This window comes from Bos grunniens, chromosome 5, assembly GCF_055505025.1.
Source record: "Bos grunniens cultivar Pamir isolate PY7600 chromosome 5, Bosgru_T2T1.0, whole genome shotgun sequence".
NCBI classification, from domain to species: domain Eukaryota; kingdom Metazoa; phylum Chordata; class Mammalia; order Artiodactyla; family Bovidae; genus Bos; species Bos grunniens.
The window spans coordinates 69,582,825-69,603,156 of NC_141169.1; the positions used below are offsets into that span (position 1 = coordinate 69,582,825).

At 41.7% G+C, this 20,332-nt stretch overlaps 1 protein-coding gene across 3 annotated transcripts in view; it reads right to left on the reverse strand.

The window, feature by feature from the left end:
- ALDH1L2 (aldehyde dehydrogenase 1 family member L2) overlaps window positions 1-18,649 on the reverse strand; it is a 62,854-nt gene extending 44,205 nt beyond the window's left edge. For 2 of the 3 annotated variants that reach the window (XR_015164021.1, XM_086401114.1), the window contains exons 1-4: window positions 18,481-18,643; window positions 3,941-4,085; window positions 2,508-2,742; window positions 363-528 (exon numbers count right to left, since the gene is read on the reverse strand). Coding sequence is in view for 2 of the 3 variants with exons in the window: in XM_086401114.1 (XP_086257240.1) it covers window positions 363-528; window positions 2,508-2,742; window positions 3,941-4,085; window positions 18,481-18,528 (594 nt within the window). In the remaining variant the exon portion in view is untranslated. Of the gene's footprint in view, window positions 1-362; window positions 529-2,507; window positions 2,743-3,940; window positions 4,086-18,480 lie in introns of all 3 variants that reach the window. The other variant, XM_086401115.1, reaches the window with a different exon arrangement.
- Window positions 18,650-20,332: the final 1,683 nt, after the last annotated feature.

Here is a 20,332-nt window from a genome sequence, read left to right on the forward strand (position 1 = left end):
TTTTGAAGGAAGTCCAAATTACATAGCAAAATTTCTTCACATTCTGCTACTTCTTAACAATTAGTCATTATAAACAGGATGGAGATCCAAATAGGTGGTAAAATAAATGAAGTTTGATGACTACCTTATCCAGTTGATCACTATCCTCAGAAGAATAAGTCAGCTTCACAGAATAAGAAATTCTGAAGTTCAGATTTCCTCCCTCAATGTACCATCCTATTAGTAAATATAATAAAATCTAATTTTGTTTTTCAGACTTATTTTTAGTAAAAAGTCATAGGAGCAAATTCTCAATAAAAGAGAAACATTGCCAAAACTTTAAAGGTTTACTAGATTCTCCTTGATGGCATAATTGTACTGACCATGGCCTTGATTCCTTCTGGAAAAAGAAATCGATTATAAAGCGCATCTACTGTATCATTGGGCTCCACATCACACGACCTCTGGAGAAGGATGGGTCCTGTGTCTAAACCGTCATCAGCCCAGAAAACAGAAAACCCAGCTTTCTTATCTCCCATGATCAGAGTCCTGTGAAAAGAGTTGCAACGTAACACATTGGTTAACTGTATCATAAGGTGAATTAGTAACATGAAAGTACAATGTGGTCACAGTGGAAAATAGACAGTGAATGAAGCTACTGTGAAAATTAGAGCAGGGCTGGGCGATATCAGCATTCAAAAAAATACAACTTAATGGCTCTGTGATTTTATACATCCCCATCTCTGTAATCTTTCTTATTAACACACAGTAATGAAAAGGCATCAGAGACTATCAGTACTACGTCTCACTGACTCCCAGGTGTTGGCTTTCTATTGCAACATCAAGTAATTTTGCCCACCAGGGCCCAATTCCCACATTGCACCTGACCCTGTATTAGGCAGAATAAGATCATGAAAGCTAAAACAGAGGATAGTCATTGCAGTGTTGAAAGGAGAATGATGTTTAATTTAGGTTGTATAATTCAGGTATAGGCATCACTTAGAGCTGGAATTAGATTGTCTATAAATAAATAATAGTAAAAGAGAGTGGATTAATTCAACTACTTGTATTACGTGTTCTATAAATTTAGCCTAAGAGGAAATACTGACCCTACAGACCTTACGGCTTCCCAGGTGGCGCTAGTGGTAAAGAACCTGCCTGCAGGTGCAGGAGACATGAGAGACTCGGGCTCAATCCCTGGGTCTGGAAGATTCCCTGGAGAGAGTCATGGCAACCCACTCTAGTATTCTTGCCTGGAGAATCTCATGGACAGAGGAGCCTGGAGGGCTACAATCCATAGCGTCACAAAGAATCAGACACGGCTGAAGCAACTTTGTATGGACACACACAGGCCTTATAATATATACAATAAACCAGATAGATGGGAATACATATATAAAAGCATATCAGAGAGCAGGCTAATATAGACAGAGTATGAAGTGATAGGTCAGCCATACTCTTCACTGAGATCATTGTTACCTCTCTGAGCTACTAGCCAAGAAGACCAACTCAATCAACTGACCAATCAACTACTCATTGCAGAAATCTTGAGGAACTAATTGGCACTGTGTTATCAAGAGCCTTGAAAATATTCATATACTTTGAGTCAATGATTCTGCACATGGAAGCAATGTGAAATGAGAAAAAAATACATGTTTAAATACAAAGATATTCACTAAAGTACTATTTACAAGAGCCAAAAAGAAATCAATTCATGTAATCAGTCTTGAAGCATTGGGTTGGGCAAAAAGTTCACATGGGTTTTTCCATAGTATGTTATAGAAAAATCTGAATGACATTTTTGGCCAGCCCAATATAATTAAATGTTTTTCACCACATTTAAACCAAGGGTAGATTTTCTGCCTATATGATAACTTGACCCTGAGAGAGAGCTGGGGGTTATGCAGGTAAAGGAGAGATGGTAGAGAAGATGAGAAAGGCCCACCTTGACCCACAGGATAGTGTACCTATGATACTGGGCAGGAGCAGGCAGTGTTCTTGAACCTGGGCCTTATGGCAGTAAAAATGTTAGACCATAGTCCTTTCTCCCCTCAAGAAACTTAACCTTGAATGGGGGAAGATAGACCACGAGAAAGATAACTTCAGGTAATTCAGCATTTCCTGAAATGTACCTGAGATACTCTATGCAAAAAAAGTTCTATGGCCAAATAAATTGAGGAACACTTTGTACTCACATTCCTCCTTGGAGATTAGGATGCTCACATGAAAGCACATGTTAAATTCTCTAAGTTCTGAGAAACAGAAATCCAGCATAAACCAGACTCGTCTGAACACAGGACCTTTGCTTGCTAAATACCTAGTTACATCCAGTGGAGCCAATAGGCCATAGAAGATTCTTGGGAATGCTGTTCTGGCTTATGCAGTACCTCAAGATCTCAGGGAGTTCATGCAATCAGGATCTCACAATTGTTCAAGCATACCTAGTTCCTTAATCTTCTAGGTTAAAAACAGAAAGATTACAGGCAACAGAAATGGGTCCATCTTGGTTATTTAAAGAAAAATCTCACCAGTTGATAGCAGAAGCTCCTCTGTGCCTGGGAAGGATAGACGGGTGATAAATGATGGAACCATGCTTTGGGCCATCAATTACATCCATGGGGATGAATTGTGTGCAGAAAGGAAGCACATTGAGCTCAGCACCCACGGATCTGTAGGCCTCTGCCACCTCCTTTATGGTCTTGCCCTTGACTCTCCATCTAGGGAACTTGAACACAGGGGTCCCATTTTTCTCTGCAGCCAATGCTGAGCATGAAAGAGAAGATTATTTTCATCAAAAAAGTTTGGGCCATAATTTTGTATTACTATGAGTTCACACATTGTAATTTCATGAAACATCTACAAATAAAACATGATGAAGAACAATTTAGATTCTGACCATCTCATGGCCCAAGGTAGCTGCTTTAAGCCCCACTGTATAAGTTTAAGGTGTACAGCATAATGATTTGACTGACATACATCATGAAAATGATTATCACAGTAAGCTCAGTAAACATTCTTCATCTCATATACATACAAAATAAAGGAAGTAGAAAAGATTTTTTATTATGATGATAATGCTTTGGATTTACCCTCTTAACAACTTTCATATGTAACATACAGCAGTATTCATTATATTTATCAGGTTGTACATTATATCCCTACTCCTTACTTATCTTATAATTGGGAGTTTTTACTTTCTGACTGCCTTTATCCAATTCTCCCAGTAACAGGAACTAGAATAAACACCAGAGCTGCTTCTTTCAAGAAAAAAAACTTAGAGTTATCATAGATATTATTTCCCAACCAATATATTGCATCATACCAGTGATTTATAAAGATTCAAGTCACAAGCCAAGGTTTCTAGATGCTAGTTCTTATTCTCTACCTGTAGACTGTTTCTACTGGGTTGACCAAAAAGCTCATTTGGGTTTTCTGTACCATCTTACCAAAAAAATGAACCAACTCTTTGGTTAACCTAATATCTGTTTCTTGCCCTTTTTTTCAACATAGCTAAAGTGAGCAAATCAGAATCACACTGTAGGTTTTCTTTGAGGATGGCTATTTTCTTTACCTACTGTTAAGAGTCAAGCAGCCATCGCTATAATTTGTCTGAGATAAATGTGTTCTTTATAAGCCCACATCAATTGCTATCATTGGATGTGGGCTTCCCTGCATTCATATTGGCACCTCTGCATCAGACATTATTCTACATGTCTTATAGAACCTTTGGAAAGTCACAAGCGTAACTCAGGAAAAACATATGCTTGGAAATTCCTCTGATGGACCTGATGATTACCACATTGGTAAGTGGAGAAACTCAGTACAACGGGGGCCTGCATCTTTGTCTTGAGGCCCACAAGAGAAGGGAGAATGTTTGAGTCTGTATCCACCATACAAATAGACTTGGCCCGAGAAGGCCAAGTGCAGAGTCCATGATCCAGTTGCTCCAAGATACACTCACCAAGTGGGTCAGCTTTTCCATCTTTGTCTGGAACTGTGAACACTCCCACGACTCGGTGGCCTTCTTTGCAGAGATGACTATAGACCTCCTGTCCAAAGAGGCTCTGACCAATAAGTGCCACTTTCAACTTGTTTTTGAAACAAACCTGTGAGACAATTCAGTAGTGACAGATATTAGTATGGATGGGTTTCCCTGGTGGCTCCATGGTAAAGAATCCGCCTGCAGTGCAGGAGACACAGGTCTGATCCCTAGGTGGAAAAGATCCTCTGGAGAAGGAAATGGCAACCTACTCCAGTATCCTTGCTTGGGAAATCCCATGGACAGAGGAGCCTGGCAGGTTACAGTCCATGGGGTCACAAAAAAGTCAGACATGCTTTAGCGACTAAACAACAACATTAGTATGGATAGAAGATACACGGATAATAAATAATCTTTTCTCAATAATACCAGATAGTAAGGACTACAAAAGGCTTAAAGGTTTACAAAGTAAAATATTTATTGACATACACTGAACTCAGACTACATGCTACATACTGCAAGTAATTTCACACCTAAGTATTCCTCATTTTCCCTTTGCTTTCACTCACATGATTATTCATTATAATCATTGAGATTGCATATATTTTTACAAGGTATTTCAACTCCTTGATAAAATGAAACCAGATGTTAACAAATAAGCCCAAGTTTCACAGTTAAAAAGAGTGTAATTCTCAGCAAGATCTACCTCAATAAAACAATGGTTTTATGCCCCACAATTTAGAAATAAGAGCTGATTCATCTCTTACCTCCAAAAAAAAAAAAGCCAAGAATCAACATCTAGTAAAATATAGAGGCCAAAGCCTAGTGCCACCCACCCCTTATTAGTTGTGTGACATCAAGTAAGTGACTTCTATTTGCCTTTTTTTCTCATCTATAAAATGCAGATAACACCAACTCACACAATTCTGATTGAAGTAGATGACAATATCTATTAGGCTTAAAGCAGTGTCTGACACACAGCACTGTGTAAGTAAAAGCTTTAATAATGTTTTAAAGGTTTTGCCACATAGTAGACAATTCTATGTTTTTTCACATAGTCCAGAATTCCAAAATTCTTGGTAAGTAATAGTAATCTAAACTCATTTGGTTTCAAGATCTGGATTGATCTAATAAAATGTTTTTCTATAGTCTTTGAAGGTGTCTTATAAATTAACACAAAATCATTTGGCTTCAAACTTGACTGAACTGACAATACTATTTATAGTCTTTAATATAGTATGCTTTGCTGCAGAGAAAATCAATCATGTGCTTAGTTACAGATACTAATCCAGACCCTGCTATAAAGTGCACGTAAGTTTCTACGTACCATACAAACTCTATTAAATGTGAATAACTCTGAACCCCAAACACATTTGGCCCCACAGGTTTCAGAGAAGAAATTGAGGTCTGCCCATTATTTCATTCATTTAATCTTCACAACTGTCCTGTTTTCTTACCCCTCATTTTGTATCATTCTATGAATGAAGAAACCAAGGCTTAGAAAAATCTAGTTTATCACCAAGGTCATACTGGCAAAACAAGGCAAAGGTGGGACTTGAATCCAGGGCTGTCAGACTCCAAAGCCCACATATGTACTTAAAATGAGCCAGCACTGCCCATCTCTTCCAACTTATTTTTTTCAAATTAAAAAAAGAAATTGGAGTATAATTGCTTTACAATGTTGTGTTAGTCTGCCTTCTTTTTAGAACACTACAGTGATGCACAAAAATACACTGATGGCCAATAAATATAAACATCATATAGATAAGAATGGCACTAACAGAGTTAAAGTTTTTAAGGACTGTCTTTAAGCAATTATACCTTTTGTAAATTCTCCCAAGAGGAAGTCTTTTCACAAAGCTTAAGGTAACGTGTTGACGTGACGATTGTTAAGATGGTGAAGAGAGTCACCAGGTGAAGCAGGCTGGATGCAGGATTGTGCATGTAGGGATGGTAATCAGAGAGTCATGACCTCCTATGTGAATCCTGTTTTGGCAAAGAACCAACCCCAGCTTCCCAGAGTTCTTTTCATCTTTCATTCCACCACATTAGAATTCAGCTCCACAGGATTTGGACATAGAACATTTTTCCTTCAGTTTGAATAGGATTCATTAATGTTCCAGAAAGTCATTCTAAATTAGCAAAGCCTCACTGTTAAACTCTGACTATGAGAAACTTAAATTTCCCTTATTTCCTATTTTATTTATTTATTGGTTTAAATTTTTTTAATTAAAAAAATTTTTTTAACTTTTTATTTTATATTGGAATATAGCCAATTAACAGAGTTGTGATAGTTTCAGGTGGACAGAAAAGGGACTCAGCCATACATATACATCTATCCATTCTCCCCCAAACTCCCCTCCCATCCAAGTTGCCACACTGAGCGGAGATTGCTGTGCTACACAGTAGGATTTCGTTGGTTATTCATTTAAACTATAGCAATATGTATATGTAGGTTCCAAACTCCCTAACTATCATGTCTTCCCCTCATTCTTCCCTCCTGGCAACCATAAGTCATTGTCTGTTTCTGTTTTGTAAATAATTTGTATCATTTCTTTTTAGATTCTGTAGAAATATCATATGACATCCCTTATATAGGAATTCACTTTACTAAGGGCATAAATGACATCCCTTTTTAGGCATGAACTTAAAAGCATGCAGGTTCACACCTTCCCTGTGAGCTCATAATTAATCAATTAGGGTTTGGGTTTAAAAATTCCTTTCAAGGGCCAGCCAAAGTTTCTATCCCCAAAGAGCCTAAAGCTTCAACATCTAACAGATTCTTACAAACAGACAGATTTACTCTGTAAGAACAGCTCAATTTGCCTACAGATAACACGTAACTATTCATTTCCTCTCATTCAAAAACTCAAAATGTTTGGTAAATACTCTATTTTCAGATCCTATAATTAATGCTGTTGCTTGATACAGAACCAATGCGCTTGCTAGCCTAGAAAATTTGGCTTTTACCTCACACCATTACCAATGCCAAATATTTTAAGACTTCCTAAATATTAGTCGTAAAACAATCAAGGGCCATGAGGATGAGCTGACTCAAATGTAGTGTGCCCCCAGCTGTCATCTCGTTATTGGGATTTCAATTCCTAAATCAACAGTCCCCCAGAAAGTGTTTAAAGAAACCATGTCAGTATCTCTGGAAATTCTACATTCACTGAAACACTTTCTGAGCTTAGTGGTAAAACTGAAACTATAAAGGCAAGTTTCTAACAGAAAATTTCAGAGTTAATGATTTTAAGTGTTTATCGTGAGTTAGTATAATTCTAAAGAACTGTACTGGGATGTTTTACTTTAGTCTTATTTCTCCAAGTATGATCTGAGGACTGACGGTCCGTGTTGGCAGAATCAGCTGGAAGGAAATGTTAAAAATGTGGTTTCCTGGGTCCCACCCCTGATTTACTGAGTCAGACCCTCAGGAAGTTGGCATTAACTCAAAAGCATATGAAGAAGTTTGGACCCTGTCTCTGCACCATATTAGCCCAGGAAGCTGCATTTTAACAAGCTCTCCATTGACTGACAGGCATATGCAAATCAGCAAATCTCTGGTGTTTAGAGTGTGTGTCCATCCCTCCAAAATGTGTCTGCCCTGGGGAGTCTGGGTCAGAAAGAAGTGGTGAAGTAATAGCAAACATTTTAATGAAACCCTGGGGTGTGTCAGGTATTTAATATATGTTATCTCATTTTGATTGCCCAATGACTCTCAGAGACAGCCATTAATAAGTTGTTTTACAGATGAAGTGGAGAAGGGGATGGCAACCCACTCCAGTATTCTTGCCTGGAGAATCTCATGGGCAGAGGAGCCTGGCAGGCAACAGTCACCAAGAGTCAGACATGACTGAAGCAACGTAGCACAGATGAAGAAATTAAAATAGAGAGATTAAGATACAGCCTGGAGTCCAATCATTACTAAGTGGTAGCTCTGAGATTCTAACCCAGTTATCACGTCAGTGCCATCATTCTTCTATAACACCAGCTGCTGGGTATCACTTAAAATCTGAATAATAATAGTAACTTATCCTATAACTTACTATTATTATTGTCATAAGGATTTAGTGGGATAAAGCCTGTAATGTGGCAATGCGTGGTGTGTGGCAATAGTAAATGCTCAAAAAATGAAAACTATACAGAAGAACTATACAAAAAAAGATCTTCATGACTCAGATAACCATGATGGTGTGATCACTCACCTAGAGCCAGACATCCTGGAATGTGAAGTCAAGTGGGCCCTAGGAAGCATCACTACAAACAAAGCTAGTGGAGGTGATGGAATTCCAGTTGAGCTATTTCAAATCCTGAAAGATGATGCTGTGAAAGTGCTGCACTCAGTATGCCAGCAAATTTGGAAAACTCAGCAGTGGCCACAGGACTGGAAAAGGTCAGTTTTCATTCTGATCCCAAAGAAAGGCAATGCCAAAGAATGCTCAAACTACTGCACAATTGTGCTCATCTCACACACTAGCAAAGTAATGCTCAAAATTCTCCAAGCCATTTCAACAGTACGTGAACTGTGAACTTCCAGATGTTCAAGCTGGATTTAGAAAAGGCAGAGGAACCAGAGATCAAATTGCCAACATCTGTTGAATCATTGAAAAAGCAAGAGAGTTCCAGAAAAACCATCTACTTCTGCTTTATTGATTACACCAAAGCCTTTGACTGTGTGGATCATAATAAACTGTGGAAAATTCTGAAAGAGATGGGAATACCGGACCACCTGATCTGCCTCCTGAGAAATCTGTATGCAGGTCAAGAAGCAAGTTAGAACTGGACATGGAACAACAGACTGGTTCCAAATAGGAAAAGGAGTACGTCAAGGCTGTATATTGTCACCCTGCTTATTTAACTTAAATGCAGAGTACATCATGTGAAATGCCAGGCTGGATGAAACACAAGCTGGAATCAAGATTGCTGGGAGAAATATCAATAACCTCAGATATGCAGATGATACCACCTTTATGGCAGAAAGTGAACAGGAACTAAAGAGCCTCTTGATGAAAGTGAAAGAGGAGAATGAAAAAGCTGGCTTCAAACTCAACATTCAAAAAATGAAGATCATGGCATCCAGTCCCATCACTTCATGAGAAATAGATGGGGAAACAACGGAAACAGTGAGAGACTTTATTTTTGGGGGCTCCAAAATCACTGCAGATGGTGACTGTAGCCATTAAATCAAAAGACGATTGCTCCTTTGAAGAAAGCTATGACCAACCTAGACAGCATATTAAAAAGCAGAGACATTACTTTGCTGACAAAGGTCTGTCTAATCAAAGCTATGGTTTTTCCAGTAGTCATGTATGGATGTGAGAGTTGGACTATAAAAAAAGCTGAGCACCAAAGAATTAATGCTTTTGAACTGTGGTGTTGGAGAAGACCCTTGAGAGTTCCTTGGCCTGCAAGGAGATCAAACCAGTCCATCCTAAAGGAAATCAATCCTGAATATTCATTGGAAGGACTGATGCTGAAGCTGAAACTCCAATACTTTGGCCACCTGATGTGAAGAACTGTCTCCTTGGAAAAGATCCTGATGCTGGGAATGACTGAAGGCAGGAGGAGAATGGGACAACAGAGGATCAGATGGTTGGATGGCATCACCAATTCGATGGACATGAGTTTGAGTAAACTCCGGAAGTTGGTGATGGACAGGGCGTGCTGCAGTCCATGGGGTCGCAAAGAGTCAGACATGACTGAGCGACTGAACTGAACTGAACTGAACTGAAATGTCAGCTAGTATTCTTATTATACTACAAGTAATACCCAGGTAAATAAAAACGATGATAATGAACCTTTCCTATGGGAGTGTACCATGAGGCAGGCACTCTATTGAACCCCTTTCACTAATTAAAAAAATGTATCAAATCCTTATCATACATCATTAAGACTCACTGTGATCCATTTTACAAATGAGAAAACAGGACTCAGGGAAGTTAAGTAACCTGGCCACAGATAATAATAATAATCATCTCAGATCAGATCAATCACTCAGTCATGTCTGACTCTTTGCGACCCCATGAATCGCAGCACACCAGGCCTCCCTGTCTATCATCAACTCCCGGAGTTTACCCAGACTCATGTCCATCGAGTCAGTGATGCCATCCAGCCATCTCATCCTCTGTCGTCCCCTTCTCCTCCTGCCCCTAATCCCTCCCAGCATCAGAGTCTTTTCCAATGAGTCAACTCTCCGCGTAAGGTGGCCAAAGTACTGGAGTTTCAGCTTTAGCATCATTCCTTCCAAAGAAATCCCAGGGCTGATCTCCTTCAGAATGGACTGGTTGGATCTCCTTGCAGTCCAAGGGACTCTCAAGAGTCTTCTCCAACACCACAGTTCAAAAGCATCAATTCTTCGGTGCTCAGCCTTCTTCACAGTCCAACTCTCACATCCATACATGACCACAGGAAAAACCATAGCCTTGACTAGACGAACCTTTGTTGGCATAGTAATGTGTCTACTTTTGAATATGCTATCTAGGTTGGTCATAACTTTCCTTCCAATTTCATGGCTGCAGTCACCATCTGCGGTGATTTTGGAGCCCAAAAAAATAAACTCTGACACTGTTTCCACTGTTTCTCCATCTATTTCCCATGAAGTGATGGGACCGGATGCCATGATCTTCGTTTTCTGGATGTTCAGCTTTAAGCCAACTTTTTCACTCTCCACTTTCACCTTCATCAAGAGGCTTTTTAGTTCCTCTTCACTTTCTGCCATAAGGGTGGTATCATCTGCATATCTGAGATTATTGATATTTCTCCCAGCAATCTTGATTCCAGCTTGTGTTTCTTCCAGTCCAGTGTTTCTCATGATGTACTCTGCATATAAGTTAAATAAGCAGGGTGACAATATACAGCCTTGACATACTCCTTTTCCTATTTGGAACCAGTCTGTTGTTCCATGTCCAATAATAATAAGGAGTAAAGGCAGGATTCAAACTCAGATCTATTTCACTTCAGCAGATGTACTTCTATTGCTTTCCTGTGTTGATGGTCTTCCTCCTCCCATCTTTTCTTTTTTTTTTTAAAGAAAAATTTGGCAATAGTTTAACAGGTCAGTTATGGGATACAGTTTCATCAGACTTTCTAATGGATTACCATGGTGGTCCTGACATGGGAGACAGTTATCATTTGTTAAAGGGTGAAGGCTGGTGACCAGAGGACATTCTTTGAGATACTCTCAGTGCTTGTTTTGTTTGTTTGTCATAGTCAGAATTTATTAGGATTTGCAGAAGCACGAGAGGATGTACCACAAAAGTTTGACTTTACAACGAGGAAGTATGGTATCAATGTACAGTGTTGTCAGCAAAACTGGGATACAGAGCAGAGGTTCACATTTTTTAAAGCTGATGGATGACATCTACTCTTAAAATAAAATCCTTAAAATAAAAATGGGGAGTCCAGCAGAATCTGTTACATTGGTGAGAAAGAAGAAGGGGGCATAAAATGATTCAGAGTATTTCTAAATCTGGGTGATAAGTGCTATTATCCTGGAATTCCCTTGAGATAATCTGCATTAGAAGAGCCTTTTGCAGGATATAGGGCTTTTGCTTCTTAAACTATTAATATCAAATATTGCATTCCCGCAGCTATCCACATCCTGGTGAAACTCTCTTGGGAAGCAAGTTAATATGAACTCATTATGCTCTAATGATTGGAAAAAAAAAAAAAAACACGCAGTCTTCTACAGAAAACTTAAAGGCACTTAAAGGCACAGTGCTAAGAGTCTGAGCTAATCCAAAGCCCTTCTTAATAAAACCATTTGAGCAGGGTGTAAAATAAGGTCAAAGCTGCCTATGTTAGAAATTGTGAGAACTGGCAGTTTTTCCAATGGGAAAGGACCTTTTTCACAAAAGAATAAAACAAAATGAATTTTTCTGCGACAGCGAGATACCTAACTCTTAAGGGACCCTCTGGCATGTGGTTTCCCAAATCATGCCTGACAGCGTGCAAGATCTGTTCAAGAAACATGTTTTGGGCATTTGCCAAGCTCTGGGCACAGTGTGTGGTTGCTGTTGTTGTTCAGTCGCTCAGTCATGTCCAACCCTTTGTGATCCCAAGGACTGCAGCACACCAGGCTTCCCTGTCCTTCACTATCTCATGGAGTTTGGTCAAACTCATGTCCATTGAATCGGTGATGCCATCCAACCATCTCATCCTCTGTCTTCTCCTTCTCCTCCTGCCCTCAATCTTTTCCAGCACCAGGGTCTTTTCCAAAGAGTCAGCTCTTGGCATCAAATGGCCAAAGTATTAGAGCTTCAGCAACAGTCCTTCCAATAAATATTCAGGGTTGATTTCTTTTTGGATTGACTGAATTAATCTTACTGTGCAAAGGACTCTCAAGAACCTTCTCAAGCACCATAAATCAAAATCATCAACTTTTGGGCACTCAGCCTTCTTCATTATCCAACTCTCACATCTGTACAGGACTATTGCGTGGTGAAGTGAAGTGAAAGTCGCTCAGTCATGTCTGACTCTTTGTGACCCCATGGACTGTACAGTCCGTGGAATTCTCCAGGCCAGAATACTGGAGTGGGTGGCCTTTCCCTTCTCCAGGTGGATCTTCCCAACCTAGAGATAGAACCCAGGTCTCCCACATTGCAGGCGGATTTTTTACCAGCTGACCCACCAGGGAAGCCCAAGAATACCGGAGTGGGTAGCCTTCCCTTCTCCAGGGGATCTTCCTGACCCAGGAATTGAATCAGGGTCTCCTGCATTGCAGGAGGATTCTGTAACAACTGAACTATCAGGGAAGCTCCCTGTTGCATGGTAGGGGCTGCAAATCAGTGACCTGACAAGAGGATTATATTTGGCCCACAGAGCATTAGTAAAAGAACTATGATAAGATTTTTGGGAGGTTTTGCATTAGCAGGCTGAATTTCTGACTTCTCTTTAAAAATCAGGAGGCTTGTCAACCATGATCAACATTTCCAAGTGGCAATGGTCAGCTGGAGCTGACCAGGGGATGCTGTCCTTCAACTCTGAATGTGGTTTACTCAGTCCAGCCCAAATGCCTCATTCGTCTTACCTGTGTGGCCTCTGTGGGCATTTTTGTTTGGGATTCCTACGCTAAAGGCAACCAGAAGAGTCCCTGTCCTAGTTTGGTTGAATGCCTATTCGTATTTTATTCCCCATTTGTATTTCCATTTTGTTATTATTCTTTACCTAAAGGCAAGTTTAATCATTTGTCCTAGTAATCTATGAACTCCTTGAAAGCAGGGACTATTTATCTCTTCTTTTTTTCCCTTCTTTTTTGGCTATGAGACTCTGAAAAAGTTTTTTAACTTCTCTGCATCTCAGTTTCCTGTTTTGTAAAATGAGCATATTAATATTACTTACCTCACTGAGATGTTATGAAGACTAAATGAGTATATGCAAAGCATTTGTAACAGTGCCTATTGCATATAAAGTCCTAGACCAATGGTATTTATTATTATTTCTTCAGGATTTAGACAGTACATAATATATATAAGTGCTCAGTACATAATATATAATTTAATGTGGTTTGAAGTTGAATTTGAGGGTCCTAAATTAAACTAGACACCAAAGCAGAGGGTCATGCAATAAAGAAACAAGTCAAGGACCTAGTTGCTAGAACTAGGATGTAAAGTCAGTACTTGGTTCTAAGAAGCAGGGAAGGGTCCTCTTGAAATGGATCATAAAGTAACCCCAAGTCCTGAACCCAGAGCACCAGTCATGCTTGTCTCAGATACTGGCAGAGGAGCTAAGTAACAGGTTGCCAAATAAATATAATGCCTAAGTAGCCCCCGTCATTGGGAGAAATTAAGAAGCAGTCAGCCAGGCAAGATACTGGAGGTGGACAATAATAGCTCATTGACAAGGGTTTTATTGCTAGATACAGTGAGAGTTGGACTGTGAAGAAAGCTGAGCGCTGCAGAATTGGTGCTTTTGAACTGTGGTGTTGGAGAAGACTCTTGAGAGTCCCTTGGACTGCAAGGAGATCCAACCAGTCCCTCCTAAAGGAGATCAGTCCTGGGTGTTCTTTGGAAGGACTGATGCTAAAGCTGAAACTCCAATACTTTGGCCACCTCATGCGAATAGTTGGCTCATTGGAAAAGACTCTGATGCTGGGAGGGATTGGGGGCAGGAGGAGAAGGGGACAACAGAGGATGAGATGGCTGGATGGCATCACCGACTCGATGGACGTGAGTTTGGGTAAACTCTGGGAGTTGGTGATGGACAGGGAGGCCTGGTGTGCTGCGATTCATGGGGTCCCAAAGAGTTGGACACAACTGAGAGACTGAACTGATAGTTGCACTATTTAAAAAGATCCAGCCATATCATTAAGCTGAGATCATTAAATAACTGTAAGTCCATTTCTTTAAGACAGAGAATTAATTATGCCAGGAAGTGTTTTAAGTAAATTTTCTCCTTGGATTTTATTAAATTCTGAGAGATTTTTTTTTTTTTCATTCTTCCTTCATTCTGGTTTAATACAAACTCAAAAGTGCTGTGTGATTTTAAAAAGTTTTTTAAGATGAAGGTACAATGTATAAAAAAGATCTTCATGACTCAGATAATCACGATGGTGTGATCATTGACCTAGAGCCAGACATCCTGGAATGTGATGTCAAGTGGGCCTTAGGAAGCATCACTACAGTGGAGGTGATGGAATTCCAGTTGAGCTATTTCAAATCCTGAAAGATGATGCTGTGAAAGTGCTGCACTCAATATGCCAGCAAATTTGGAAAACTCAGCAGTGGCCACAGGACTGGAAAGGTCAGTTTTCATTCTCATCCCAAAGAAAGGCAATGCCAAAGAATGCTCAAACTACTGCACAATTGTGCTCATCTCACACACTAGCAAAGTAATGCTCAAAATTCTCCAAGCCAGGCTTCAGCAATATGTGAACCATGAACTTCCTGATGTTCAAGCTGGTTTTAGAAAAGGCAGAGGAACCAGAGATCAAATTGCCAACATCTGCTGGATCATGGAAAAAGCAAGAGAGTTCCAGAAAAACATCTGTTTCTGCTTTATTGACTATGCTGAAGCCTTTGACTGTGTGGATCACAATAAACAGTGGAAAATTCTTCAAGAGATGGGAATACCAGACCACCTGACCCTGCCTCTTGAGAAATCTGTATGCAGGTCAGGAAGCAACAGTTAGAACTGGACATGGAACAACAGACTGGTTCCAAATAGGAAAAGGAGTACGTCAAGGCTGTATATTGTCACCCTGCTTATTTAACTTATATGCAGAGTACATCATGAGAAACGCTGGACTGGAAGAAACACAAGCTGGAATCAAGATTGCTGGGAGAAATATCAATAATCTCAGATATGCAGATGACACCACCCTTATGGCAGAATGTGAAGAGGAACTAAAAAGCCTCTTGATGAAAGTGAAAGTGCAGAGTGAAAAAGTTGGCTTAAAGTTCAACATTCAGAAAACGAAGATCGTGGCATCCGGTCCCATTACTTCATGGGAAAGAGATGGGGAAACAGTGGAAACAGTGTCAGACTTTATTTTTTGGGGCTCAAAATCACCACAGATGGTGACTGCAGCCATGAAATTAAAAGACACTTACTCCTTGGAAGGAAAGTTATGACCATCCTAGATAGCATATTCAAAAGCAGAGACATTACTTTGCCAACAAAGGTTCATCTAGTTAAGACAATGGTTTTTCCTGTGGTCATGTATGGATGTGAGAGTTGGACTGTGAAGAAGGCTGAGTGCTGAAGAATTGATGCTTTTGAACTGTGGTGTTGGAGAAGACTCTTGAGAGTCCCTTGGACTGCAAGGAGATCCAACCAGTCCATTCTGAAGGAGATCAGCCCTGGGATTTCTTTCAAAGGAATGATGCTGAAGCTGAAACTCCAGTACTTTGGCCACCTCATGCAAAGAGTTGACTCACTGGAAAAGGCTCTGATGCTGGGAGGGATTGAGGGCAAGAAGAGAAGGGGACGACAGAGGATGAGATGGCTGGATGGCATCACTGACTCGATGGAGGTGAGTCTGGGTGAACTCTGGGAGTTGGTGGTGGACAGGGAGGCCTGGCGTGCTGCGATTCATGGGGTCGCTAAGAGTCGGACATGACTGAGCGACTGAACTGAACTGAACTGACAATGTATATACAATAAAACACCATCTTCAGAGTAAAATTCTGTGAGTTTGGACAATCATACAGTCATGTAACTCCTGCTACAATCAAGATATAAAACAATTCCATCATCTCGCCAAATTCCATTCTGTCCCTCTACAGTCCCTCCCTCCCCCTAACTCCAACCCCTGATAATCACTGGTCTTTTTTTCTATCACTATAGTTCACTCTCTCCAAAGTGTCAGATGAATGTGGCATGATATGTGCTCAGTTGCTCATTCGTGTCCAACTCTGTGTAACACCACGGACTCTAGCCTGCTAGGCTCCTCTGTCCATGGGATTTTCCAGGCAAGAATACTGCAGTGGGTGGCCTGAGGGGATCTTCCTGATCCAGGGATTGAACCCATGTCTCCTGTACTGGCAGAGGGATTCTTTACCACTGAACCACCTGAGGACCCATATAAATATGAAACACTTTGGGTTTGTCTTCTTACATTTAGCATACATATTTGAGCTTCATCCCTATTGTTTTTATCAATAGTTCATTACATTTTTTTTTCTGAGTAAGAGTCTACCATATGGATAGATATACCACAGTTTGCTTATCTTGACACCAACTGAAAGACATTTAAATAGGTAATTATGAAGAAAGCCTCTGTAAACATCCAGGACAGGACCGGGAAGCCTGGAGTGCCGCAGTCCATGGGGTCGAAGGGAGTCTGACATGACCGAGTGACTGAACAACAACAACAACAAGCATCCATAAATAGATATTCCGATGAACATAAGATTTCATTTCTCTAGGGTAAATACCTCTGAGGGCAATTGCTGGGTCATGTCATAGGTGTATGTTTACCTTTATAAAAAAAAGGTCAGTTGTCCAAAGTAACTGTACCATTTTGCACTCCTATCAGCCGTGTTTGATTTCAAACAATTCTTATAGAATACAGTCTAAAGGATGGATCTCCATTTTCTACAGAGTAAAACATCCCAAATGCAACACCTAATATTCCATGTTCTCCTTTTGGCCACTGAAGAACTTGCCTTCTCCCCAGCCATATGGCACAGCTCTCCCACATGTATTCCTGGAGACAGACTCAGGCACCTGACCTCGGACCATGCCTGGTGCTTGCCCACTTGGGTGTTTTTGTTTATGCCATTTGCTACCTGGGATGTTCATCTTTTATTACTGAAAGCTTATATAATCCCACTATTGACATCTTTTCATCCTTCAAGAATCCTGTCTGCTTCCAAAAAAGACAATTAAAGATGTTGACAGAGGAGGCCAATGAAACAGGCAAACACAAGCCCCTTGCTCTCTGTACCATTCAACACAGATTCCCATGTGCCACGTAGCAAGAGAGAGCTAAGGAGGAGTCCAGAGCACTGCAAAGGAAAAACAGCAAAGTCTTTGCCACAACAGGTCTCTTTCCCCTTATTACAAAAATAGCTAGAACTGGCAGCATGGGATAAAGTGAATTCTCATTACTTGTGGCTGTCTGGGAGACCAAAGCTTTCCCATTTATGCAACTTTTGGCCAGTTCTGGATGGGACTCAAGACCTCTCTGCTCCAAGTTTTTTTGTTTTTTTTTTTTAATATCTGGATAGGTACACATGCACACATGACTCTAGCAGAGAAGAGGAATCAAAATGCCAACTCTTTTATAACACAGCAAACATGCACTTCCTATAAAAGAGATGAGGTACATGGGATGGATCTGTTTTCTTCCCTTAACAGCTCGGACTCTGCCTAGATGCATAGATGCATCTCTTCCCCAGGCCCCCTGAAGTGCTGAAGTCAGCCCCACATGCAACGTGTCCGCCTTCATTTCATCGCTGGAGAAGCTGATGCAATTCCAAAGCGCCGGGCCGGGCCAGGCCAGGGCTCTGTTCTTGCATCATTGTTTACCAGTATTCCAGGGTGGCTGCTTCTGCAGCGCCTGGTAATCGTAGAAAGCTTGCCATCTGCAGCTCCGGAATAATGAGTTGGCAGTCACCGGCTGGGACTGCCATTGTGTGAATGGGCACTGCATGCCCATCGGGAGCGCTGACACCTGTCGGGCTGCGGAGGAGGACCCGGTCGACTTGATGCCACTCTCCTCCAAGAGGTGGACTCGGTCCTGGACCTCCGCTCCATCTCGTAACCAGGCAGGGGTCTCAGCATTGAAATGAAAGCTGAAAGGAAGCCGATTCTGTGCCCCTGGTCGATTGACTGTTTCCACCCTGTCAATCCCAGACAGACATCCTCAGCCCCTCCCGCTAGAGGACAATGGCTCGTTCGACAAGCCCATTCGGGACCCTCCTACGACCTTTACCTCCACTCTACCAGTTTAAAACAAACAAACAAACGTTGTCTTGCAAAGTAAACAGCTGCCCACCCTAGCCCCGCCGCCCGGCCCACCCCGAATCTGGAAAGCAGCCCCCGGGTGAGAGCCGGGACGCTCGCCCGGGCGAACTCACCCGGCCGGTGGAGAAGCGCCTGAGCGCCTGGCCGCCCCGCCACAACATGCTGGAAAGGAGCGCTCGCGCGGGCAGCCCGGGAGCAGCTCAGCCCAGACTCGGCCTGCAGCCTCCGGGTCCCCGGCGAGTCCCGGGACCCCCGTTACGACCCCGCCCCCTCGCCTGGCCGGCCTCCCGCGGCCAATCCCGTGCGACGGGGCGGGGCGTGCGCTGATCTCCCGGAGCTGCCCTGGTGTCCAGCCAGAGGGACGGCTTCTGGCGGCTGCCTCTGTTCCACCCTCACTAGTTGAGGGATCTTCTACCAGTTACTCACACTTCTGAGGTATGTAAGGATCTGCCTTAAAGGTCAATCTGACACCCCAACTCATGTGCTTAACACAGTCCTGAAAAGACAACGTGGAGCCACGGAAGTAAGGGGTGGGGGCACCTTCGCAACGTAAGGGTCCCGATTCCTACCTCGTAGTCTAATAAGAACATTTAATGAGATTGTGTATAAAGCACCTGACAAAGGGCCTGGCACAGAGATGATCCCTGATAGACGACAGACAGATAGATGGGTCCTTTCCCCTCACCTCCCTGAAGAAATGCTCAAGGCAGGCTTTAGCTGAACACCTGTATCAAACACAACTCCTTAGCCTGGCATTCAAGGCATCTGTAGTTTGGCATTTACTCTTATTTCTTGCAATTCCTTTGCACCTGTAATTCAGTCTGAATGTAGTACTTGTCTATGATTTCTTGGACAATACCTCCCAGGAAAAGTTGCCGCCTGACCAAATTCCTTCTCTGCTTAAAGGTATACCTCAAATGTTGCCTCCTGGAGAAAACAAATGTTTTCCTGATTATTTTTCCTCCCCCACCTCCTGACATCCCCAAAGTAATCTTTCACTCCTCTGAACTGGGAAAGATTTTTCCCTATGCATGTCTTCAGTTCAGTTCAGTCGCTCAGTCGTGTCCGACTCTTTGCCACCCCATGAACTGCAACATCCCAGGCCTCCCTGTCCATCACCGCTCCCGGAGTTTACCCAAACTCATGTCCATTGAGTCAGCGATGCCATCCAACCATCTCATCCTCTGTCGTCCCCTTCCCCTCCTGCCCTCAATCTTCCCCAGCATTAGGGTCTTTTCCGGTGAGTCAGCTCTTCACATCAGGTGGCCAAAACAAAGTATTGGAGTTTCAGCTTCAGTTGATGTTGAAGGTTCAGCTTAAACATCAGTCCTTCCAATGAACACTCAGGACTGATCTCCTTTAGAATGGACTGGTTGGATCTCCTTGCAGTCCAAGGGACTCTCAAGAGTCTTCTCCAATGCCCCAGTTCAAAAGCATCAATTCTTCGGCGCTCAGCTTTCTTTGTAGTCCAACTCTCACATCCATACAACTCAAAGGTCCATTGACTAGACGGACATTTGTTAGCAAAGTAATGTCTCTGCTTTTTAATATGCTGTCTAGGTTGGTCATAACTTTCCTTCCAAGGAGTAAGCATCTTTTAATTTCATGGCTGCAATCACCATCTGCAATGATTTTGGAGCCCAAAAAAATAAAGTCTGACATCGTTTTCCTATCTATTTCCCATGAAGTGATGGGACTGGAAGTCATGATCTTCGTTTTCTGAATGTTGAGCTTTAAGCCAACTTTTTCACTCTCCTCTTTCACTTTCATCAAGAGGCTCTTTAGTTCTTCTTCACTTTCTGCCTTAAGGGTGGTGTCATCTGCATATCTGAGGTTATTGATATTTCTCCTGGAAATCTTGATTCCAGCTTGTGCTTCATCCAGCCCAACGTTTCTCATGATGTACTCTGTATATGAGTTAAATAAGCAGGGTGACAATATACAGCCTTGATGTACTCCTTTTCC